Source organism: Bufo gargarizans, chromosome 8 (assembly GCF_014858855.1).
Source record: "Bufo gargarizans isolate SCDJY-AF-19 chromosome 8, ASM1485885v1, whole genome shotgun sequence".
NCBI lineage: Eukaryota > Metazoa > Chordata > Amphibia > Anura > Bufonidae > Bufo > Bufo gargarizans.
Window position 1 is genome coordinate 27,705,010 of NC_058087.1, and position 26,906 is coordinate 27,731,915.

Consider the following 26,906-nt stretch of genomic DNA (forward strand, 5'->3'; position numbering starts at 1 on the left):
CGTTTCGAGGGTAGAAAATCCCTCTTCGTCAGGACAATATACAATACAGGTTTTACACCGTACAGTGTTGAAAAAACAGCAGTGATTTTGGCGCGCAGGCCAAAGGTAGAGCAGGGGGTGTTTCTGCGATGAGCGGCATAGCCTTGTTTGGAGCACAAACTCCGAGTTGTTACATTATTATTTCTTATTATTTCATTATTAGAATGAATCAATAACAAACAGTTTAATGAGATCAGACCGCAGCTCCCTTTAACCCTGTGGTCAGTTTATTACAAGTTACACATAAGTAACAACTCAGAGTTTGTGCTCCAAACAAACTTATGTCACTCATGTCAGAAACGCCCCATGCCCTGCCTTTGGCCTGTGTGAGATCCACTCCTGGGAGTTACCACAGAGAAACCGCGGCTGCAGCCTGGCTCACACCGCCTACTGGTCGGTTATCGAAAAAGTACCAGCAAAGCTCTCCAAAGTGGCTGTGACTCCTCACAACCCAATATGGTAAGCGTATTTTAGCTTTTCCCATTGATCACTTTATCCACTGACCGCACATGTGGTGCTGCCTCCTCTCTTTTACCTTTCATATGTGTCCAGTAAGACGTTATTCTTGTGGAACTGTATGGCAGAAACTACTGTGGAAGTGTATGGCACTATTTCTGTGTGCACTATTGGTGAGGGCACTGTATGGCACTATTGGTGGGGGCACTGTCTGGCACTATTTGTGGAAGCACTGTATGGCACTATTGGTGGAAGCACTGTATGGCACTATTGGTGGGGGCACTGTCTGGGACTATTGGTGGGGGCACTGTCTGGGACTATTGGTGGGGGCCCTGTATGGCTCTATTTGTGGACGCACTGTATGGCACTATTGGTGAGGGCACTGTATGGCACTATTGGTGAGGGCACTGTATGGCACTCTTGGTGGGGGCACTGTATGGCACTCTTGGTGGGGGCACTGTATGGCACTCTTGGTGGGGGCACTGTATGGCACTCTTGGTGGGGGCACTGTCTGGCACTCTTGGTGAGGGCACTGTATGGCACTATTTGTGGAAGCACTGTATGGTACTATTGGTGGGGGCACTGTCTGGCACTATTGGTGGGGGCACTGTCTGGCACTATTGGTGTGGGCACTGTATGGCACTATTGGTGAGGGCACTGTATGGCACTATTGGTGGGGGCACTGTATGGCACTATTGGTGGGGGCACTGTATGGCACTCTTGGTGAGGGCACTGTATGGCACTCTTGGTGAGGGCACTGTATGGCACTATTTGTGGAAGCACTGTATGGTACTATTGGTGGGGGCACTGTCTGGCACTATTGGTGGGGGCACTGTCTGGCACTATTTGTGGAAGCACTGTATGGTACTATTGGTGGGGGCACCGTGTGGCACTATTGGTGGGGGCACTGTGTGGCACTATTGGTGGGAGCACTGTCTGGTACTATTGGTGGGTGTTCCGTATGGCACTATTGGTTGAGGCACAGTATGGCACTTTTGGTGGGGGCACAGTATGGCACTTTTGGTGGGGGCACTGTGTGGCACTGTTCCTGTTATTTGCCTGGCATTATCACTTGAGCAGTTTGGGAAAAAATTGGACACGTTAATGAAGATCTGAAATAAATTACTTTAATGAAGACCGAGGTGATATTTACAAGACATGGGGTTTGGCACAGATAAAAATATTTTAAACAAGAAAATGTCTCCCTCCCAGAGGAGCTCCATCGAGCGTCTTCTCGCCACATGCAAAACCCTCTCATCCAGCGGCACAGCGACACAAGCAGTGAGGTCTGTCGCATCATGTTCAGCATACCATCTGCTGCTGACACACAGCGGAGGCGGCCATTTTGTCAGCTTCATTTCACTGACCTAACACAGGTGAGTTATGATGGATGTTCATGCCTGTGATCGCATTTATTGGCCTCTCATGCACATCCACAAAATGGCCGACTATGAATGGCACACGCTCTATAGGTGACCCAACAAAACGATCTTGTGCGCCTGCTCCCCCTGCATCAGTGATGTTTCAGCTCACAAAATGGCTGCCTGTATTGTGACTTAAGCAATGGCTCGTTCTGATGTACCTACTGGTCGCCACTCTTCTATCTTTTACAATCCTGAAATATATACTTACCACATAAAATAACAGTTTGTGATTGTACCGTATAAGACAGACGCCATGACGGGGGCACTTTTTGGCGAGTTTTCCCTGCAGAAATATCTAATCATGGGGCGAATGGCTTGGCAGCCATTCAGAACTCTACGTTCAGTTTCTAAACTAAACGGCATTGGTTGCTATGGGTAACAAGGCACAGTGGCCTCATATATAAAAAGTAGTGCAGACTTAAAAGGGTTGATGTTGCCCATGGCAACCAATCGGACTACTGATCCCTTCAAAACTACCCGGCATTGAATATGGAATCTGATTGGTTGCTACAACGTGCGCCATTTTATAACACCACAAGCTATTGGTCAACCAAAATGTACATGGTGTTAAGTGCAGGAATCTGTTGACATGTCTGAAGAAACTATTAGCAGGTGGGAGTCTATGAGAAGAACCCCCACTGACGGGTAGAACGGAGGGGCCTGTGAGTTCTGCCACTGAGTCCTGTCGCTGAGGAACCTCCATATCTCCAAGCTATGTTTGGTTCAATGGGAAATAATATAGACGTCCCTAGATCAATGGGACTGTTGATATATATGGCGGTAAACACAAGGGGATTCCAGCAGATAACAGATCAACGGGAACATTTACAAGCCGCTAATGGACATAGTCCTCTGTATTCTCTCCGACCATCTTTGTTTGTCCACATCTGACCAGATGTGTTACCGTTATGCATTCTCCATCTCCATTTAGATTGAGATGGAGATTGTCATGGCTTAACTCCTATCAACCTGTTTATAGGGTCTGTCATTAGAGACAGACTGGTTGCTAGGGAGAAGGTTTCAGCCTCATCCACAGCAACCAGTCCGTAGAAGTGCCTGGAGGAACACCGGTACTTAAATCGTGCTTTGAGTCTAAGACGTGGCCCACTAGCAGTCTAAGGCCTCATGGCTCCATACAAACAGTCTATGGGGCCCTACAGAACCTTCATACACCTGTGATGTCATCAGATGTGATAATACAAAGATATTCCCCCCTAAAATGATTACTTCTCAGGGAAGATATCCTAATAATATGGCTCTGTATGTGGGCATCATACAGTGGCTATACCTATAGCTCTATGGTCTGGTGCTCCTGTGACTCTAGATGCCTCTATAAAGCTGAGCATGAGGCCTAGCCAACTAGTACTAATTAGGTAAACTGCATCCTGCAAAATTAAGTTTGTGTTAGGGCAAGACTTATACCGTGCTAGCCCATTAAAGGAACACTAAACATAGAAATGCACACATTTTTTTTTTTAAGAATCTTTTTCTTTTTTTTTGGGACCTTTTTTATCATATTACAATTACAACTGTTTCCCAGGAGGTCAGTCATGTCCCCGCTCCTCCTTCTCACTGTCCCTTCTGGATGCAAGACAAGTGGCTGCAGCAGGAGCCTCTCCCCTCTACAGGAGGACAAAAAGACTGTTAAGCCCTGCTTCAAAGCCAATCCTCACCAACCAACCGATCCCCACTCAGAAATGGAACAGATCAGGAGGATCAACCCTGTCTGATACAGGATCCTGCAGATTGACACAGTGGGGGCAAATTAACCCATTTAGTCTTATTGTATATTTCTTGGTTTAATGTTCCTTCAGAAGAAATTCAAATCCTTGTTTGCTACTATGGGCAAACATGGATTTGAATTTCTTTTAAAATTCTTCTTACAGAATTACTTATTTTGTCAGACCAGCAGCTAAATGGTGTTGAAACGTGGCAACCACTGCGATCGGCTCAGAGCAGTTCTTAGACCAGAAGGGGGCGACAATGAGCACTGGGGAAAAGCCCCCAGCTCCTAGGGTAAATATTATGGCTCACAAACATTCATTTATGACGTGGGATTGTACAGAACTGTGCTCTCATTGGGCAGGATCCACAAGTCGATACATTGTTGCACTGCATGAAGAGGCCATAAGCTCGTTATATCTACAGGGAAATGGGCAGGAGGCATGAAATTCGTGACCATGACAACTATACCTTCATCCTTCTGTCTGTCATGCGCCACTACCAACCATACCGCAACACACATAATCCGCTCACTCTGTCACCCACCCTCACCCCATAACAGTATTTAAAAAAAACATCTATTGAAAAAACTCCAAAAATTTTTTGAATTTTACCAACCCAATCAGTCTTGTGGCTTTTTTTTCCTGAAATTGATGTTTTTGACCCTCTCCCGCTGGATCTTAGATTTCCTCAAAATTATAATTTTTTTTAAATAATAAATATTTTTTTTGACTGATTATATACACAGCAAATCTTTGTCCATATATCGGCACAAGAAAAAGAATCATGCCCAGACGTCCTTAAACACGACACTGGAACGGGGCAGGTTTGGTTGACTCCCATTATGGTCCTTCATCCAGTGGATCCAGTTTTGGAGGGGAGAGGTGATGGAGGTCCATGTAAGGAGAGATCAGAGCTTGAAGTGGGACCGCAGGGAGGTAGGTTGGAATGTCTATGAGTGTGGTGTTTGTAAAGAGGTAGGTGGGAGTCGTCGCACAGTGTACGCAGCGTCTGTAGAGTCTTCGGCGTGTAATATGTCATGATGGGTTCTCACGGTCACAGTGTTGGAATTGTTACAGCGCAATGTCTGTGTGTTCTTGTGATTCCCTTTCCTCCTGGGTCTTCCTCCCCGCTCCTCTCGCTCTGTGCTATACTCGTACGGCTGATGCTGCTCCGGAGGTAAGTGGTACCCTGGAGCCGCAGTCATAGTCCAAATCCACCACTGTGTGAGCACCGGTCATCCGGCCCCGAGTTGAACCCGACTGCTGGTCTCGAAAACTCTGAATGTAGCTCTGGAGAAAAACAGGATCAGGTAATAAATGAGTCAAACCAGGAGCATAGCTATAGGAGGTGCAGAGATAGCAGTCGCACCCAAGACATTGTGCCTGACAAAAATGATCTGCATAGATAAGGAACTCCCACAGGGCTTGGACCCCGTCCCGATTCCTCAAACAAAGGGTCTACAGAGGTTCTCAACGTCTTCAGTCACAGGTTGGGAGATGAATGTCTGTGGAACCCCTGTTTAACAGACATCCGACATTCTCGATACTCACCGGGGAGATCACATCGCCATCAAATCGCCGAATAGGAGTAGGTTTTCTACGGAAGGCTGGCTCAGGTGGATGCGGTGTTTTGTGCTGCGGGTGAGGATGATGATGATGAGGTCTCTTCTTCTTCTTCTTTTTCTCCTTACGCTCCTCTCTCTGCTTTATTTTCATAAGTTGTACCCGGCGCTGCTGCCGACTGATGATAACTGATGGGAAAGTAAGAATGCAAAATGAATACAAGTCATATGACATACAGTATATATCAAAAGATGCCCAGGTTATACCAGCATAGTCCATATCACTACACTACGTGCAGAATTATTAGGCAAATGAGTATTTTGACCACATCATCCTCTTTATGCATGTTGTCTTACTCCAAGCTGTATAGGCTCGAAAGCCTACTACCAATTAAGCATATTAGGTGATGTGCATCTCTGTAATGAGAAGGGGTGTGGTCTAATGACATCAACACCCTATATCAGGTGTGCATAATTATTAGGCAACTTCCTTTCCTTTGGCAAAATGGGTCAAAAGAAGGACTTGACAGGCTCAGAAAAGTCAAAAATAGTGAGATATCTTGCAGAGGGATGCAGCACTCTTAAAATTGCAAAGCTTCTGAAGTGTGATCATCGAACAATCAAGCGTTTCATTCAAAATAGTCAACAGGGTCGCAAGAAGCGTGTGGAAAAACCAAGGCGCAAAATAACTGCCCATGAACTGAGAAAAGTCAAGCGTGCAGCTGCCAAGATGCCACTTGCCACCAGTTTGGCCATATTTCAGAGCTGCAACATCACTGGAGTGCCCAAAAGCACAAGGTGTGCGATACTCAGAGACATGGTCAAGGTAAGAAAGGCTGAAAGACGACCACCACTGAACAAGACACACAAGCTGAAACGTCAAGACTGGGCCAAGAAATATCTCAAGACTGATTTTTCTAAGGTTTTATGGACTGATGAAATGAGAGTGAGTCTTGATGGGCCAGATGGCTGGATTGGTAAAGGGCAGAGAGCTCCAGTCCGACTCAGACGCCAGCAAGGTGGAGGTGGAGTACTGGTTTGGGCTGGTATCATCAAAGATGAGCTTGTGGGGCCTCTTTGGTTGAGGATGGAGTCAAGCTCAACTCCCAGTCCTACTGCCAGTTTCTGGAAGACACCTTCTTCAAGCAGTGGTACAGGAAGAAGTCTGCAAGGTAAGAAAAACATGATTTTCATGCAGGACAATGCTCCATCACACGCGTCCAAGTACTCCACAGCGTGGCTGGCAAGAAAGGGTATAAAAGAAGAAAATCTAATGACATGGCCTCCTTGTTCACCTGATCTGAACCCCATTGAGAACCTGTGGTCCATCATCAAATGTGAGATTTACAAGGAGGGAAAACAGTACACCTCTCTGAACAGTGTCTGGGAGGCTGTGGTTGCTGCTGCACGCAATGTTGATGGTGAACAGATCAAAACACTGACAGAATCCATGGATGGCAGGCTTTTGAGTGTCCTTGCAAAGAAAGGTGGCTATATTGGTCACTGATTTGTTTTTGTTTTGTTTTGTTTTTGAATGTCAGAAATGTATATTTGTGAATGTTGAGATGTTATATTGGTTTCACTGGTAAAAATAAATAATTGAAATGGGTATATATTTGTTTTTAGTTAAGTTGCCTAATAATTATGTACAGTAATAGTCACCTGCACACACAGATATCCCCCTAAAATAGCTAAAACTAAAAACAAACTAAAAACTACTTCCAAAAATATTCAGCTTTGATATTAATGAGTTTTTTGGGTTCATTGAGAACATGGTTGTTGTTCAATAATAAAATTAATCCTCAAAAATACAACTTGCCTAATAATTCTGCACTCCCTGTATATACAAGAAGATGTATAACTTATACCAGCTGTACATATATAATTATATACAGGAGATGCCCAGGTTATACCAACATGGTCCATATCACTATATCCAAGTAGATGCATAACATACCAGCTGTACATATATAATTATATACAGGAGATACCCAGGTTATACCAGCATGGTCCATATCACTATACACAAGAAGATATATAACTTATACCAACTGTGCATATATAATTATATATAGGAGATACCGAGGTGATACCAGAATTCTCCATATCGCTGTATACAGAAGATGTATAACTTATACCAGCTGTACATGTATAATTATATACAGGAGATACCCAGGTTATACCAGCATGCTCCATATAACTATATATAAGAAAATGTATAACTTATACCAGCTGTACATACAGTACAGACCAAAAGTTTGGACATACCTTCTCATTCAAAGAGTTTTCTTTATTTTCATGACTATGAAAATTGTAGATTCACACTGAAGGCATCAAAACTATGAATTAACACATGTGGAATTATATACATAACAAAAAAGTGTGAAACAACTGAAAATATATCATATTCTAGGTTCTTCAAAGTAGCCACCTTTTGCTTTGATTACTGCTTTGCACACTCTTGGCATTCTCTTGATGAGCTTCAAGAGGTAGTCACCTGAAATGGTTTTCACTTCACAGGTGTGCCCTGTCAGGTTTAATAAGTGGGATTTCTTGCCTTATAAATGGGGTTGGGACCATCAGTTGCGTTGTGGAGAAGTCAGGTGGATACACAGCTGATAGTCCTACTGAATAGACTGTTAGAATTTGTATTATGGCAAGAAAAAAGCAGCTAAGTAAAGAAAAACAAGTGGCCATCATTACTAAGAAATGAAGGTCAGTCAGTCCGAAAAATTGGGAAAACTTTGAAAGTGTCCCCAAGTGCAGTGAGAAAAACCATCAAGTGCTACAAAGAAACTGGCTCACATGCGGACCGCCCCAGGAATGGAAGACCAAGAGTCACCTCTGCTGCGGAGGATAAGTTCATCCGAGTCACCAGCCTCAGAAATCGCAGGTTAACAGCAGCTCAGATTAGAAACCAGGTCAATGCCACACAGAGTTCTAGCAGCAGACACATCTCTAGAACAACTGTTAAGAGGAGACTGTGTGAATGAGGCCTTCATGGTAGAATATCTGCTAGGAAACCACTGCTAAGGACAGGCAACAAGCAGAAGAGACTTGTTTGGGCTAAAGAACACAAGGAATGTGTGGAAAAATTAGACCAGTGGAAATCTGTGCTTTGGTCTGATGAGTCCAAATTTGAGATCTTTGGTTCCAACCACCGTGTCTTTGTGCGACGCAGAAAAGGTGAACGGATGGACTCTACATGCCTGGTTCCCACCGTGAAGCATGGAGGAGGAGGGGTGATGGTGTGGGGGTGCTTTGCTGGTGACACTGTTGGGGATTTATTCAAAATTGAAGGCATACTGAACCAGCATGGCTACCACAGCATCTCGCAGCGGCATGCTATTCCATCCGGTTTGCGTTTAGTTGGACCATCATTTATTTTTCAACAGGACAATGACCCCAAACACACCTCCAGGCTGTGTAAGGGCTATTAGACCATGAAGAAGAGTGATGGGGTGCTGCGCCAGATGACCTGGCCTCCACAGTCACCGGACCTGAACCCAATCGAGATGGTTTGGGGTGAGCTGGACCGCAGAGTGAAGGCAAAAGGGCCAACAAGTGCTAAGCATCTCTGGGAACTCCTTCAAGACTGTTGGAAGACCATTTGAGGTGACTACCTCTTGAAGCTCATCAAGAGAATGCCAAGAGTGTGCAAAGCAGTAATCAAAGCAAAAGGTGGCTACTTTGAAGAACCTAGAATATTACATATTTTCAGTTGTTTCACACTTTGTTGTTATGTATATAATTCCACATGTGTTAATTCATAGTTTTGATGCCTTCAGTGTGAATCTACAATTTTCATAGTCATGAAAATAAAGAAAACTCTTTGAATGAGAAGGTGTGTCCAAACTTTTGGTCTGTACTGTATATAATTATATACAAAGGATACCCAGGTTATACCAGCATGGTCCATATCAATATTTATTTAATGTACTTATATAGCGCTACTATATTCTGCAGAACTTTACAGATATTATCATCCAACTGTCCCCAATGGGGCTCACAATCTAAGTTCCCTATCAGTCTGTCTTTGGAGTATGGGAGGAAACCGGAGTATCCGGAGGAGACCCACTCAAACATGGGGAGAACATACAAACTCCATGCAGATGTTGTTCCTGGTCAGATTCAAACCTAGGATCCCAGCGCTGTAAGGCACCAGTGCTAACCACTGAGCCACCATGCTGCTATTTATATACAAGAAGATGTATAACTTTTACCAGCTGTATATATATAATTATATACAAAGGATACCCAGGTTATACCAGCATGGTCCATATCACTATATACAAGAAGATGTATAACTTATACCAGCTGTACATATATAATTATATATAGGAGATGCCCAGGTTATACCAGCATGCTCCATATCACTATGTACAGGAGATACCCAGGTTATACCAGCATGCTCCATATCACTATGTACCCAGGTTATACTAGCTGTACAATGTACATATACATATAATGAGTCGTCTAACCAAGAAAACAATGTTTAAAAAAAGGTGTAAAATGGCTTAAAAATGAATACTCCTCTTACAGATCCTTGCCACTTCCTGCCTGTTTAAAGGGGTTGTGCTTTGATATCAAAGGATAAGGGATACGTATCTGATCGTCGGGGGTTCGACCACTCAAACTATCTTCTTGAAATCATCGTTAAGACCCCCATCAATGAGATGCTTATTCCCAAGCTTGTGGATAGAGGATACGATGATATCATGGCGCAACTCCTTTAAATCCAGTTCCTTTAAACGGACACTAAAAATTTGCGTAATCCGTCAATCTTCTTCCTTCCTTTGATCCAACGTTGTCTTACATAGCAATTAAAACTAAGAACTATATAAAGCATTCTTCTGAAGGCATCTCAGGAGCTTAATCATGTCCCCTCTGCTTCTCCTCACAATCCTGTGACAGGCTGTAAGACTACCGGCTGCAGCAGGAGCCTCCTCCCCCCCTCTCCCCTTCCACACTAGCCAAATACTGGTTGGACCAGTGAAGACAACTGGCTGCAGCAGGAGCTATTAAAGTCCAGGAAACACCCTTTTAGCCCCGCCTTGTAGTCTAAACCACGCCCCTTCTGCAGTTAACCATTTGAAAATGGAAGAGATGAGCAGGAAAACAGGAACTGGGCAGACAGGCATGGTGATAATGAATGATGTGGAAGCTCAGCGCAGACTCCGCCGTTGCTTTCATTAGGAAACAAATCTCTTTATCCTTCTATGTGATAAAACGTCGTTTAAGTAAGTTCCGACTAAAGAAAAAGCGATATTTCTATTACACCGCGCGCTGCCGTCTCTTTTACCAGTTCCTATGTGATAGTATAAGTGCTCTGTTAAGGGGGGGTCACCGCAGAGTAATAGGGAGGGCACCCCGACGTCTTCCTGCAAATAGAAGGCAGCAGGAGAGGCGAGCAAAGCATGAAGACTAATTAAAGCGGGATCGTGATGGTGAATTAATGTTTTCTATGTAGGAATACGTCCAGTATAATATTCCAGGGGGTCAATTGGCCCGTTATGCTTTGGAGGTATTACTCCTACCTAATGCAAGCAGAAAGCTAAACGGAATAATTTTAATAAGTTAAATGGGTTTTTTACTATAACAGAGAAAATAATGACTTTCCGTATAAAACTTAACTTATACTTCTCGATATTAAAGTGATACCCCACAATGTATACAATAATTGATGACGTATTGTGCCACATAAGAAGAGCAGAGCCTTACTTTGGATGTGGTCAAGGATAGTATCATCCAAGTAATTAAAGATTCAACAACTTACAGTTTTGAAGACCAAAGGGCTTGGATGCTTTGGCAAACGAGAAGAGTGAGGGGGGGGGGGGGTCTTTCCCTTATGAATCCCTGAAAATACTATCCCTGCCTAAAGGCGGAGCACCCGCTCCGAAAGGGGCGACCCCACCTCTCGGTGGCTAAGCCCTCGCTGTCACCTACTGTGACCCCACTTTAATATCGAGAAGTAAAAGTAAAGTTTTATACGAAAAGTCATTATTTTCTCTGTGATCGTTATTTCTGCACTTCTCAACGCTATCAATTTTTGTCAGTGATAGTAAATGGGTTTTTAAGTCTAATGTGTTGATTTAAGATCCAAAATTCTGTGCAGATTCAGGTCCTAGTGTAGCTTTATGGAGGTCAGAACGACAGAGCTCCAAATCTACACGATAAAATTCTGCTTGCCAGCAGCCACCACTAGGGGGAGCTCACAGCATACGACATTTAATGTATAAATATACATGCAGCAAGCTCCCTCTAGTGGTGGCTGCAGTGGATTTGGAGCACTATTGTCACGCTTCGGTGTGGGAGGGAAACACCACACTGAGCATAGGAGGGAACAGGGAATCAGGCCTGAGAACTAGGGAAGGAAGATGGACACCTCCTAGTGAAAACCCTAACCAAAATCCTGACTGACTACTAGTATGAACAGACCCCAAAGGTAAGTGAGTTCATATGCAGGAATACCTAGAGTCCTATCAAGCCCTATAGGACCCTGGTGCTAATGGCAGGGACAAGACTATCTGTTCCTCCAAAAGGAAGGACGAACAGGAGTCTCCTTCAGGCCTAATACAAACAATAGGCAAATGCAACACACAGAACCCAAACAAAATACAAAAGGTAAAGGAAAGACTTAAAGGGGTTGTCCGGGTTCGGAGCTGAACCCGGACATACCCATATTTTCACCCAGGCAGCCCACCTGATGTTAGCATCGGAGCATCTCATGCTCCGATGCGCTCCCTTGCCCTGCGCTAGATTGCGCAGGGCAAGGGCTCTTCTGTTTACAATCACACTGCCGGGTGGAAGCTTCCGCCCGGCAGTGTGTTCGGTGACGTCACCTGCTTTGATGGGCGGGCTTTAGCGCTGCCCTAGCCATTTTACTGGCTAGGGCAGCGCTAAAGCCTGCCCATCAGTGCCGGTGACGTCACCAGGCTTCCTGGCAGCCCCACGGAGAGCCCGGTACGTCACCGGATCTCAAAAAAATGCCTTTGCCCTGCGCGATTTAGTGCAGTCAGGGGGGCTGCCTGGGTGAAAATGGAGGTATATTCGGGTTCAGCTCTGAACCCTGACAAACCCTTTTAACTTCAAAGTAGCAATGGAAGCACCAGGAACTCAGCCGAGATCCAACCACAATCTATCCAAACAGAAGCTATAAACCGCACAGCATTGTGGGAGAAGCAACTATAAATAGAGAAGGTTAAAATGACCCTAATAGCCACACCTGGGGAAAGAAGGTGAGGCAGGCACCAGAAACAACACAGACGTCATTTGATCCAAACGGAAAACATGTCAGATCAAACCACGTGTTGCCAGTCTCACAGATCTCCTGCCACCTGTCGGGGGACCGCCCGTGACAACTGTATGAGAAAATCCGAACTCTGACGGCTGTAAAGATAAATTAAGAAATTATTTACCATGAAATTTTAAATCTATTTTAATTGAAAATCCTTCTTTTAATTTATATGCAAAGGGGGGCTTAAGTGCACCGAAGGGTGAGCCCAAGTCGTTGGATGCACCTTAGGTTCTCTACTGTGCAAAGATGACTCCTTCCCTTGACTGACAGGGCCAAGCACCATCAGCATCCCCTTATTTGGCCCTGTAATCCTGGACCTGAGCCATACTTTCCACCACTGGTGCATGCACGGTTATCCTCAGATGTAGATGTACTGCGAATGTGCTGATTGCAGAATGCATGGCGCAGGTGCGGTAACTGCATCGACAGACGAGAGGACGATCTGCATAGCAAAGCTATGCTTGTGGCCAGCAGGCTCAACCCTGTGAGGCATTATGTCTGGTTTTGTAGGGTTGATCTTGCCGATAGTGATTTTCTGCCCTCCACCAACCCAATTTTAATTAGAATAGTGTTTAATGTAACGTAAAAATCCACTCCCTGCTGTATGACTCTGTGGTCATGTGCCGCCGGGGGACACGTCACCACTGAGACCAGTGAATGGCTGCATCGGTGCACGTGACCCCATCTGGATGCCACACGCCGGGGATCGGAATATCTCAGTACTGGAACAGTGCAATGAGGGATCTGTGAGTGACAGTAAACAGTTTCTCAGGTCTAATTAAAAGTGGGTCATTTAAAGCCACTCATAGGGACAGGGTGGGACGACCAACCAATGTGTATGAGGGTCATCAGAGGGCCGATGTAGAAGAATTGGGCATGTTGGATTGCAGCATGCTCGGTCCTTTTTCTCCACCAGAGGAGTCTGACTGTGGCTTGATTCCCTCCCTTCATTGAAAAGACATGGCTGCGTTCTTGTCTATGGGGACGATGGTGTGAATAATGAGTATCGTAACTATATGTGGGGGGGGGGGGGGGGGGGGGCTTTAGCAAACTCATCTTTCTCTAATCCCTGCTTCACCTGCAGAGCCAAACATCTCAATCCTTAATCTACACGGGAACCATAATCTCATTTGTAATCCAAAATCAACAATAACATCAGAAAACTGACATCAAAGGGAATATGTTACATATATTCTCCAATACTAATTAAAACTACAGTCGTGGCCAAAAGTTTTGAGAATTACATAAATATTGGAAATTGTAAAAGTTGCTGCTTAAGTTTTTATAATAGCAATTTGCATATACTCCAGAATGTTATGAAGAGTGATCAGATGAATTGCATAGTCCTTCTTTGCCATGAAAATTAACCTAATCCCCCAAAAACATTTCCACTGCATTTCATTGCTGTCATTAAAGGACCTGCTGAGATCATTTCAGTAATCGTCTTGTTAACTCAGGTGAGACTGTTGACGAGCACAAGGCTGGAGATCATTATGTCAGGCTGATTGGGTTAAAATGGCAGACTTGACCTGTTAAAAGGAGGGTGATGCTTGAAATCATTGTTCTTCCATTGTTAACCATGGTGACCTGCAAAGAAACGCGTGCAGCCATCACTGCTTTGCATAAAAATGGCTTCACAGGCAAGGATATTGTGGCTACTAAGATTGCACCTCAATCAACAATTTATAGGATCATCAAGAACTTCAAGGAAAGAGGTTCAATTCTTGTTAAGAAGGCTTCAGGGTGTCCAAGAAAGTCCAGCAAGCGCCAGGATCGTCTCCTAACGAGGATTCAGCTGCGGGATCGGAGTGCCGCCAGTGCAGCGCTTGCTCAGGAATGGCAGCAGGCAGGTGTGAGCGCATCTGCACGCACAGTGAGGCGAAGACTTTTGGAAGATGGCCTGGTGTCAAGAAGGGCAGAAAAGAAGCCACTTCTCTCCCAAAAAAACATCAGGGACAGATTGATCTTCTGCAGAAAATATGGTGAATGGACTGCTGAGGACTGGGGCAAAGTCATATTCTCCGATGAAGCCTCTTTCCGATTGTTTGGGGCATCAGGAAAAAGGCTTGTCCGGAGAAGAAAAGACAGTAAAGCCTCCTGAGACCATTCATGTGTGGGGTTGCTTCTCATCCAAGGGAGTGGGCTCACTCACAATGTTGCCCAAAAACACAGCCATGAATAAAGAATGGCACCAAAACACCCTCCAACAGCAACTTCTTCCAACAATCCAACTACAGTTTGGTGAAGAACAATGCATTTTCCAGCACGATGGAGCACCGTGCCATCAGACAAAAGTGTTAACTAAGTGGCTCGGGGACCAAAATGTTGACATTTTGGGTCCATTACCTGGAAACTTCCCAGATCTTAATCCCATTGAGTCAATCCTCAAGAGGCGGGTGGACAAACAAAAACCCACAAATTCTGACAAACTCCAAGAAGTGATTATGAAAGAATGGGCTGCTATCAGTCAGGAATTGGCCCAGAAGTTGATTGAGAGCATGCCCAGTCGGATTGCAGAGGTCCTGAAAAAGAAGGCCCAACACTGCAAATACTGACTCTTTGCATAAATGTCATGTATATTTCACTACATCACAGAAACAACTGAAACAAAGATATAAAAGCAGTTTAGCAGCAAACTTTGTGAAAACTAATATTTGTGTCATTCATAAAACTTTTGGCCACGACTGTAGATAGATTTTCAATTTTTGTAACCTGCTTTTAATTTCTGATTGCAGGTATACAGTATTTTATTTTAGGTACATGTAGGGGCGGCATTCTTGTCTGACATTTTGAGATATGCTTAACAGCAGCCACATTGACCATAGACAGGAGATGACTTCTACAGGGAAGTGTTGTGAGCTTGTTCTGTGACCTGTGCAGAGTTCATTGTGCAATGAGGGGGAGTAAGTAAGCTTTTGATGGATCCTGTGTTATCTATATTATTATTTTATTGTTATTATTTATTATTAAAGCGCCATTCATTCCATAGCGCTGTACATATGATAAGCGGTGCACATACATAATACAGACAGTTGCACTAATCATAAACAAGACGAGTTACAGACTGGTACAGAAGGAGAGAGGGCCCTGCCCGCGAGGCTTACAATCTACATGGTATGGGAGAAGGACACAGTAGGTGCGGGTGAAGTTGGTCATGGCGGTATAGAGGCAGCAGGGTCACTGGTTGTAGGCTTGTCTGAAGAGGTGGGTTTTCAGGTTTCTTTTGAAGGATTCCACTGTCGGTGAGAGTCTGATATGTTGGTGTAGCGAGTTCCAGAGTATATGTATATTTAAGTGTTATCCGTCTAAAGTGATCTCTACTCTACAGGGAGTCAGTGTATTATTAGGCCAAAGGTCCCCATGATGATAAGCTGATGTTACATCATCTTGGGACCCCCAGATAATAATATTAAATGACATACAAATTCATTGTGGTGCAGTACATCTCTACAGCCTGGTGGTGGCGCTCTGTGAGCACTAGAGGAAGGTGAAGCCCTATTTGTATTGTAATGAACTGAACAACAATGCAGATTAAATTACTCTGATTGAAAGTCCCCTCCCGGGTGTAGAAGAATCCACCGGAGGGCGATACCAGTTCATTACTATCGCTACATAATTGCAATTTCTGTTATTATTTAATTCTAGTATTTATGGCACAGGAAAAACACAAAAATAAAGGTGATTTTGTAAATCCTGGAATGTTTCTAACCAGAAGAAACTTATAAAAGTATGAAAACTGTTTTGGAATATCTTTTTACTCCTAGGCAGAGAAGCTACAGCCCCAAAGCCCCAGGCTGCACTACTGAGACATTTTGATGATAGCAGGATATAAGGCTACAAGGCAGAAAAGCCTCAGGTACTCCCCCTTACCAGAAAATCAAGGGTCCGCTAGCGTCACCCTTCATTCAAATCTATGGGAGTTACAGAAGGGCTGTGGACCCCCAACTATGTCATGAGTACTATGGTGGGAAAAACCCTTTGAAGGGAAAGTTCACCCGCTAAACCTAAAGTGGTAACAGCCGCAGTTAAAAGTCCATCCATTGGTGTATGCAGCTCCTACGCAGAATTATATGCTTTCATGGTAAGAAACTACAAGCAAGCTCCGTGTAGTCTGCTCCTGCAGTGATATCACTAGCCATCTGTCGTCTATAGCTTGCTAATCTATCATGACTGCAGGATCAGACTACACAGAGTGTGTTTGTAGTCTGTTACCATGGAGATGCATAGGCGCTGAAGGCAAACAACAAGAGCAGATTTTAAGTCCGTTTTTTTGGCGCTTTTATCAATTTTCTTTTTTAGTCTAAAAAAAAGCAGATGTTAGCTATATAAATCTAAATTTTTTTTATTCCTTTCTTCTTTTTTTTTCGTTGCATTTTTTGGTTCAATTATGTTTTTTTATGGCGTTCTTACAGTGTTTTTATTTTTCAAAAGTCCTTTAGAGATCTACAGAGGAACTGACATCGGTGGGGGATATCTACTATTAGTGAAAAAAAAAAGGATCTGGCGTCCATTGACTTACAAATGTTTTTCATACTAGTTCCGGTTTGTTCAGTTTTGATTTAATACAACCAGATCCGGCCAAAACGGATGGATCCGGATATATTAAATGGCATGAATACATTTAATTCCGGTTTTGAGAGCCTCTGCCGGATCTCAAAAACGGAATTAACAACGCAGATGTGAAGGTAGCCTTAGTTAGATGTGGGTATAGTAAACTAAGAGGAGGTAAGAACCCCCTCTATGGTGTCTAAACAGACCAAATGGAAAGGGTCTATAAATGAGACAACCCCTTCAAGTCCTGAAATGCTTCTATAAAGTAAGCTGCAGTGTTTCTACCTCAAAACTACCTATAAAGAATCGGTCTCCTTCCCCCTCTGGCAACTGACAATACAGTCCCTTCTTCCCTCCCCTCCAGGAGGAGTTCTCTTGGGTATACTGCCATGTTAGGCTACATGCACATGAACGTTGTTTGTTTCCGTGTCCGTTCCGTTTTTTTTGCGGATAGGATGCAGACCCATTCATTTCAACAGCTCCGCAAAAAATGCAGGCAGCACTGTGTGTGCTGTCCGCATCAGTATGTCCGGAACGTAGCCCCGCAAAAAAAACAAAATAGAACATGTCCTATTCTTGTCCATTTTAGGCATTGTTACAAAGGATCCGCAAAAAAAAAAAATTTTTTTTTTTGCGGATCCGCAATTTTCAGACCGCAAAACACATACGGTTGTGTGCATGTAGCCTTAATGTGAGATTCTGCTCCTTCCCTGACAGGCAGGACAAAAAGATGTTTCTATTGGCCTTAGTGTCCGGTGAGGGACTGAGCATGTGTGACCACCAGTACTCGGTTCATTAGGTGGACGTGCACATTGCTATACACATTGAACACCAGGTGGAGCCATACTATGGAAGTCGTTGTCATATCGTTTCACTGCTGCAAAACTGAGAAAAAACCTTGACCATTATCAAGATGATGGTAAAAATATCACCATGTGTGAATACGGTCTGAAGGCTTACAGGAGAATTGCACTTAACATTGACTTCGAACCTATTAGATGACAACAGTGATGGGCAATTCTGAAAATGAAGTGACCATTCCTTCGAGTGTCACCGTGGATCATTCGTGGTCCCATCTTCATATGATGCTTCAGATGAGATATTCATGGGCAATGTTCCTTTAAATGATGAACGGCTTGGTACCTACCTTCTGTGTGTGAGTATCCCTCGGCCGTCACTTTCCACTGGACCAGGACTCCCAGTAAACTAAGTACGGGCCAGATGCCGAGAATAACCCAGCTGTACCAGCACATGGGCTGCGGAGGGTCCACCTTCATGCGCTGGTACACGTACTGCACCAGCAGAAAGAGCTCGATGAAGTAATCCACAGTCACTGTCATGATGGCGCTGCCGAAGACGGCAGTGGAGAGGGTGGTGAAGAAGCGCTGCCACTGTAGGGTTAGCACTGCAAACATCATCCCGATCCCCAGAAGCAGGGCCACCGGGACCCAGACAGTGCGCGGGTGGTAGAACTGCTCCATGACTATCAGCGTGGCTATGGCTAGGAGCAGTCCGAGCAGTAGGCCCACCATGAACAGTCCCACGCTCCTCACCAGCATGGTCACCAGGCCACACAAGATGCCAATCCCAAGGCCAATGCCCACGCTGGCTTCCACACTCAGCTGAGTGTCCAGGACCCGTTCCTTGTAGCATAGCATGAAGATGACCACAGAGCCAAACATGAGACCCGTCAGGAACATGACAGCCTTGAAGCACCGGTAGCCTGGAGGGACAGAAGGATGACATAGTCATTATACATGGACAATATGGCGCTTCAGTCTACATACAATGTATTATACTCCAGTTACATCCAAAGCTACGCTCTGCTGGCATGCTGGAAGCTCTCAGGTTACATAATCTGAAATGTCACTGGATTCCCCTGCTGGAACAGTGTCTTTACAGGGCGATGCAGAAACTACATCTCCCACAATGCAACGCTGCAGAGAGCATGACACTATGGCGTCGCGGGTTAGACCGTCTGCTTGCGTCTGTCAGATCCGCCTCTACACATCAGTCTTGACAGTCAGCAGAATTCTTTATATCACTTCCTAACATATTTTGTGCTTCGATTCCCTATGGTGTTCAAAACCTCTGCTTCTCCTCAGTGAATGGAAACATAGTTCTATATCCTCAGATGGCGGAGACACATCCTGTTCATGCCTGGTGGAAATGGAGAGAGTTCAAACAGAACTACACAGGTGTGAAATTATCAGGACAGGTAAATGAGAATGTTTCCATTCACTGACAGCAAACCTAAACACAGTGATCACACTTAAAGGGCATCTGTCAGCAGATTTGCACCTATGACACTGGCTGACCTATTACATGTGCGCTCGGCAGCTGAAGGCATCTGTGTTGGTCCCATGTCTGTATGTGCCCGCATTGCTGAGAAAAATTATGTTTTAATATATGCAAATGAGCCACTAGGAGCAACGGGGGCGTTACCATTACACCTAGAGCCTCTGCTCTGTGGGCAACTACTGCACTTTCCTCATTTTGATTTACACTGCCTGGTCCTGTCAATCAAACTGCGGCAGCTGCAGAGAGAGCAGAGCCTCTAGGTGTAATGGTAACGCCCCCGTTGCTCCTAGGGGCTCATTTGCATATGTTAAAACATCATTTTTCTCAGCAATGCCGGCACATATGAACATGGGACCAACACAGATGCCTTCAGCTGCCAAGTGCACATGTAACAGGTCAGCCAGTGTCAGAGGTACAAAACTGCTGATAGACGCCCTTTAAATCCTGCCCATGGGTCACTTACCAAAGAAACAATAGATAATTCCGAAAAGGCAACACATCGCGCAGACGACGGAAGGGACGACCTGGTACCTCCGCTCTATCTCCTGCTCACAGGAGGGAGGCCAGTCCTGCCCCGGCTCAGGGGCAAACTGCTTGAAGTGAAAGGCTTGCATAGTGGCGGTCATATCTTCAGTAGGAGACCCCCGATGTCCTGCGGCCCACCTCAGCGTCTTCTCTGCATTAGGTCTCCGTCTCCACGCCGCGACTCGTCACCAGTCCTAGAGAGAGGAGCGTGGAAAGGGTTAAAGGGTCCATAGAAGCGCAGCGTGCCGGCGACACAATGGAGCAGTCAGGATGAGCCGCACGGTAGACAAGATTTCCAGGAACAGGAAGCTGCAGGATGGAAAAGACGCTAGATAATTCTAGGAGTACGGGAAAGAAGGAGAAGCCATCGCATTTATATTAATTTTACTGCCCAAGTTTATGTCAATGAGCTAAAAAACTGTAGAAATCTAGGTAAAATGGCATTTACCTGTGCACTAACCGCCATAACCCCATATCTCATATCTTGTTCTCTAGTCACAACCAAAGCTGTTTTCAAAATTCTAAAGGTTGCCCTTGGAAACAGACTACAGTTTACATACATTCCACAGTCATATATCAACATAACCAAGCTGAGCGAGTCATTTGGCACCCCCCAAGAGGTGTTATACAAAGTACTGTAGATTAGATATTTAAATATGCCCAGCCCCGTGCCTGGCATTCATAGCTTCACCCGCGGCTCCCTCTGTAGGTACAGCCCGTCTCTCCTCCTCCTTCATTGGGATTACACTTGAAACCCTCCTGTGATGGCAGAAAGCCTCTTGTGCCGGGCAGAGCTGTGAACTGAGCTGGCACAGCACAGGGATAACCCAGCACTGTGATGCCAGGGGCACATGAGTATATAGGGTGGTGCAGGACGTCAGTATATACATCATGCAGAACACAGACCCCAAACATCCATGCTGATGAATACAATACCCTGCCTGTGACTTCTGAGCCCCTCACCCATTGTGTGACCCCCGCTGTGTGACCCCAAGCTCATCAACCATTGTGTCTGTACTCGCCCAACACCCACCATCTGAGGTATGTCACAGTGCAACAATAAGCGATAGATAGATAGATAGATAGATAGATAGATAGATAGATAGATATGGGATAGATAGATAGATAGATAGATAGATATGAGATAGATAGATAGATAGATATGAGATAGATAGATAGATAGATAGATAGATAGATAGATGATAGATAGATAGATAGATAGATATGAGATAGATAGATAGATATGAGATAGATAGATAGATAGATAGATAGATAGATATGAGATAGATAGATATGAGATAGATAGATAGATAGATAGATAGATAGATAGATAGATAGATAGATATGAGATAGATAGATAGATAGATAGATAGATATGAGATAGATAGATAGATAGATAGATATATAGATCCAACCAATATCATCATACATACGGGTACAAACAACCTTCAAGACCATCAGCAGCAGTTCGCGGAACAGCTGACCCAGCTGGCAAACACTGCACAACAGAAGTTCCCAGCCAGTAAAATAATAGTGTCATCCCTGCTGCCCAGAAAGGATGTGCCCAACGATACCATCCAAACCATTAACACTGAACTAGCAGCTAAGATCAGCTCTGTGCCAAACGTCACCCTGGCACAACACCCCGCCATCAACTGCCTACATCTATATGACAGCAAACACCTCAATAAGCAAGGAGTCAGCCTCCTGGCCAAAGAAATGAAGGACATTGTACTAAACAGAACCCCTCGGCCTAGACCCTACACAGGCCAATTTGGAGACAACAGGGAAAGTCCACCGACAACACAAAGACCTCAAGTATCAAACGCCACACCACAAACAGGAAACAAGGCCCTGTACCCCAACGCGGGCCACCAGAGGCAAAAACCATGGAGGAAACCACCCGCCTCACACAGAGAAATACAGAGCAGAGACCTAGACGAGATAAAAAACCTGCTCAGAACTTTATGTAGAACATTCAAGTGACTGGACAACACAAGCCTTATCTATCATACCAGAACCAGTCAGACCCCCAGCTCGTCTTATGAAACCTGCTCATTACAAGGTATAAGGAACCCGCTATGACATCCTTTATAATCAGCAGCTGGAACATCCAAGGTCTGAACGCGTCAGCCTTTGGATGTAAAGTAAATGATCCAGACTTCACCCAGAGTTTGAGAAACATCGACATTGAAATTCTTCTAGAAACATGGACTAAGGCAGAGAGCGAGTCCCTGGCACCCACTAGATACAGGGAAATCTCTGTCCCGGCCCTGAAAAATAAAACCACCAAACTTGGCCGCTGTTCGGGAGGAATATTAGTGTAGTATAAAGTGGAGCTCCATGAGCAGATCAGACCAGTGAAACGGGGAAACATCCACATCTGGATCAGAATAGACCGCTCCATCCTCACCTCCCAGTCCGACATCTACCTCTGTGCGACCTACATACGACCACCTGAGTCCCCCTACTACAACCCAGAATGCTTTGAGATCCTGCAAAGGGAAGCCGTCCACTATCAAACCCTGGGCAAAGTCCTTATCATGGGAGATCTCAATGTCAGAACAGGCAGGGAAAGAGACTACCTGACCACAGATGGAAACATCTATATATATACGAAGCACAGACCGACAGCGACAGCTCTGGACATACAGACAGGAACAGTAACGACAGCGCAGTAAATAAAAGTGGCCAAAAATTGTTGAATCTTTGCCGAAACCTAGGACTCCACATCCTCAACGGTCGCACCAAGGGAGACTTTCTAGGAAGGACTACATTAAACTCCCATGTGGGTAGCAGCGTAGTGGACTACGCCATCACAGACATGGACCCCACAAACATTGGGGGCTTCATAGTCAGCCCACAATCGCACTTGTCTGATCACAACCAAACATCCCTATATTTTAAGTCCACAAACAAACCACCAGGACAAATACTTCAGCAGGCCGGGCTCTTCACACTACCTCCATCTTATAAGTGGTCCAAGACATCGGCTCAGAAATATAAACAGGTGCACAATAAACCAGAAATCCAAGGGATGCTCTACTACTTCAACAACAAGGTGTTTGAGATAAACCCAGAAGGAGTCAATCAAGCTGTAAGAGATCTTAATAATATATTTTACACCATGGCAGAAATGGCTGACCTGAAAAAGTATAGCCACCTGAAGCAAAAAGAAGATAACCCCAACACTTGGTTTGCTGAGGAGTGCAGAGCTGTACGGAAGACCTTAAAGGGAACCTGTTACCTGGATTTTAGGTATTGAGCTGAGGACATGGGCTGCTAGCACATCCGCAATACCCAGTCCCCATAGCTCTCTGTGCTTTTATTGTGTCCAAAAAACAATTTTATATATATGTAAATGAGGCTTCTAACGTTTCCAGAACCCAGCCACGCCCACTGTGAAAGAACCCAGCACCGCCCCGCATACTCCGAATCTCCTCCTTGCTCCGCGACGTCACAAAGGTAGAGCACCATCATCTTGCGATGCGCCAGCTAGCGCATGCGCAGTGTCGGCATAGTGTTCCTTACTTGTGCTGGCCTTAGCCTCAGGGAACGAACTGCGAATGCGCTAGCTCGCGCATTGCGAGATTATGGTGCTCTAGCTTTGTGACATCGGGGGTCAAGGAGGAGATTTGGAGGATGTGGGGTGGTGCTAGGCTCCTTCACCGTGGGTGTGGCTGGGCTCATCTCTCAAGCATGGAGGAGACAGGACTCATCTATTAATTTACATATCTATATTATCGTTTTTTTGACACAATAAAAGCACAGAGAGCTATGGGGACTGGATATTGCGGATGTGCTAGCGGCCATCTAGCAGCCCATGTCCTCAGCTCTATACCTAAAATCCTCGTGACAGGTTCCCTTTAAGATTGGCCTCAAATAAAAAGCATAAAGATCCCAACAACACCAACCATGCGGGAAGTCTACGACACAACGCAGAGGCAATACAAAACCCTCCTCAGAAGAAAAAAAGCAAGAATATACCTTAACCAAACTTACACAGCTTGAAGATGCCCTCCAAGATAACTCCTTCTGGGAACTATGGAACCACCTGGGCACAAATGAGAAGAGAAACAACCTCCATATTCAGAACGGCAACATCTGGCTCCAGTATTTCGTAGACCTCTACAGAGACATCCTGAAAGAAGAACGTAACCCAGACCAAGAACAAATGAGGTCAAAACTGAAGAACATGGAAGAGATACTTAAAGATTTCCAAAACCCGTTAGACTCACTCATAACACTGCAGGAGATATCAGAGAGAATATCAACCATAAGCAGTAAGAAAGCCAGCAGCACAGATGGCATCCCACCCGAAATGATTAAGTACAGCCCACCAGCAATACAGGCAGCCATAGCACAACTGTACAACATTGTGCTAAGCGCTGGCTACTTCCCCCAAGCCTGGAACCATGGTGTCATAACCCCAATACACAAGAGCGGGGACAGGTATGACCAGTCCAACTACCGAAGGATATGTGTCAGCAGCAATCTGGGGAAACTATTTAACAGTATCCTGAACCAGAGATTCCTCGGCTTTCTCACCCAGCACAATGTACTCAGTAAAAGCCAAGCAGGGTTCATGCCAAACCACCGCACCACAGACCACGTCTACACCCTGCACCACCTCATCCAGAGCCATGTCCACAACACAAAGCAGGGAAAGATATACGCTTGTTTCATGGACTTCAAAAAGGCCTTTGACTCGGTGTGGCACCCAGGATTGCTCCTGAAGCTATTGGAGAGCGGAATAGGAGGAAAGACATACAACGCCATCAAAAGCTCCTACACCGAGTACCGATGCAGCGTGAAGGTAAATGGGAAAAGAACGGCTTACTTCCAGCAGAGCCGAGGAGTCAGACAGGGCTGCAGCCTCAGTCCAACTCTCTTTAACATTTACATCAACGAGCTGACAGCGGCTCTGAAGTCCTCCTCAACACCAGGTCTCATCCTCCATGACACTGAGGTGAAATTTCTCCTGTATGCGGATGACCTTCTCCTACTATCACTAAGTGAGAAAGGTCTCCAAGACCAGCTAGTCATTCTGGAGAAATTCAGCACCACATGGGCCCTTCCCATCAATTTAAAAAAGACCAGCACTATGGTGTTCCAGAGAAGGAAAACAAAGTCAGCCAGGCCCCCACCTTCACGCTACACAACCGCCCTCTTACAGCCACCAACAGGTACACCTACCTGGGCCTGATAATTGACCAAACTGGGAACTTCAAATCAGCTATTGAGGAGCTGAAAGACAAGCAGGCAAGACCGTCTACAACATCAGAAGACGACTATACAACCTCAAAGCACCCGTGAGGGTCTGGCTTAAAATCTTTAACTCTATCATTGCACCAGTCCTCCTGTATGGCAATGAAGTCTGGGGCCCTCACACGTACCCCAACTGGTCAAGATGGGATTCCAGCCCCCCCAACAGAAATATTCCACCTGGAATTCTGTAAGCATCTCCTCCAGGTCCATCGGAGCACCTCTAACAGTGCCTGTCGAGGGGAGCTGGGCAGATTCCTTCTACACTTTACAATCCAGAAGAGGGTGCTATCATTCTGAGGCCATCTACATGGTAGTAGTGAAGGCTCCCATCACCATAAAGCCTTGCTACACCAAGGGATCCCAGCAAGGCAAAGCCCCCAAATCAACTTACTGAAACCCAGCCCGACCAGATAATCACCCCACGCCACCTCACAAAAGCTGGGATCAGGAACACAGTAAACAAGAGACAAGAGGAATACGTCAGTGAATAAGGGAGGAGGTGAGAGTATCCCAGAAGCTGATGGTGTACCAGAGCCTGCAGAGAGACTACAAACTGGCCCCATATCTGGAGAAACTAGTGAACCCCAGAGACCGGAAAATCCTGAGCCGCTACAGACTGAGCGCCCACAGCCTGGCCGTCGAATCCGGATTGCATCGACAGAGCTACATGCCTAGAGAAAGCAGACTGTGCCAGCAGTGCCAAATGGAGGCGGTGGAGGATGAGGCCCACTTCCTGATATACCGTCCCAAATACTCAGCAGTGAGGGACATCCACTTTAGGAGACTCTCTGATCTCTGCCCAGACTTCAGCTCCATGGAGGAGGAAGAGAAACTGCCCATCCTGCTGGGAGAGGAAGAGAACACTGTGGACATAGCAGCACAATATATCAGTGCCTGCCACAGACTGAGAGGAGCCTGTGTGTCCACACCCCTTCCCCCCAGTCATGATACACCACGGACTCCTATACGCCGACCCCGGGTGTGTCCCCATTTCTCAACCCCCTATTTCCCACAAGCTTTGGCAATACTAATGTATAATTTTAGACCTGCCAATAAAACTTTATTGATTGATTGATATTAGATAGATAGATATGAGATAGATAGACAAATAGAAAGATAGGAGATAGATAGATAGATAGATAGATAGATACACTGAACAAAAATATAAACACAACACTTTCGGTTTTGCTCCCATTTTGCATGAGCTGAACTCAAAGATCTGAAACATTTTCTACAGACACAAAAGACCCATTACTCTCAAATATTGTTCACAAATCTGTGTTAGTGAGCACTTCTCCTTTGCCGAGATAATCCATCCAACCTCACAGGTGTGGCATATCAAGGTGCTGATTAGACAGCAGGAATATTGCACAGGTGTGCCTTAGACTGCCCACAATAAAAGACCACTCTGAAATGTGCACAGTTTTGCCTTACTGAGGAGCAGAAAACCAGTCAGTATCTGGTGTGGCCGCCATTTGCCTCACGCAGTGCAGCACATCTCCGTCGCATAGAGTTGATCAGGTTGCTGATTGTGGCCTGTGGAATGCTTGTCCACTCCTCTGTGCGAAGTTGCAGAATATTGGCAGGAACTGGAACACACTGTCGTATACGCCGATCCAGAGCATCCCAAACATGCTCAGTGGGTGACATGTCCGGTGAGTATGCTGGCCATGCAAGAACTGGGATGTTTTCAGCTTCCAGGAATTGTGTACAGATCCTTGCAATATGGGGCCGTGCATTAGCATGCTGCAACATGAGG

At 45.2% G+C, this 26,906-nt stretch overlaps 1 protein-coding gene across 2 annotated transcripts in view; it reads right to left on the minus strand.

Annotated features, from left to right (window-relative positions):
* Window positions 1–4,424: 4,424 nt before the first annotated feature.
* The window catches only part of TMEM198 (transmembrane protein 198), a 27,235-nt gene continuing 4,753 nt past the window's right edge, over window positions 4,425–26,906 (minus strand). For both annotated transcript variants that reach the window (XM_044304704.1, XM_044304705.1), the window contains exons 2-5: window positions 19,818–20,073; window positions 18,201–18,776; window positions 5,195–5,394; window positions 4,425–4,933 (exon numbers count right to left, since the gene is read on the minus strand). In XM_044304704.1, coding sequence (XP_044160639.1) covers window positions 4,790–4,933; window positions 5,195–5,394; window positions 18,201–18,776; window positions 19,818–19,980 — 1,083 coding nt within the window. In that variant the 5' untranslated portion in view covers window positions 19,981–20,073 and the 3' untranslated portion in view covers window positions 4,425–4,789. The remainder of the gene's footprint in view (window positions 4,934–5,194; window positions 5,395–18,200; window positions 18,777–19,817; window positions 20,074–26,906) is intronic.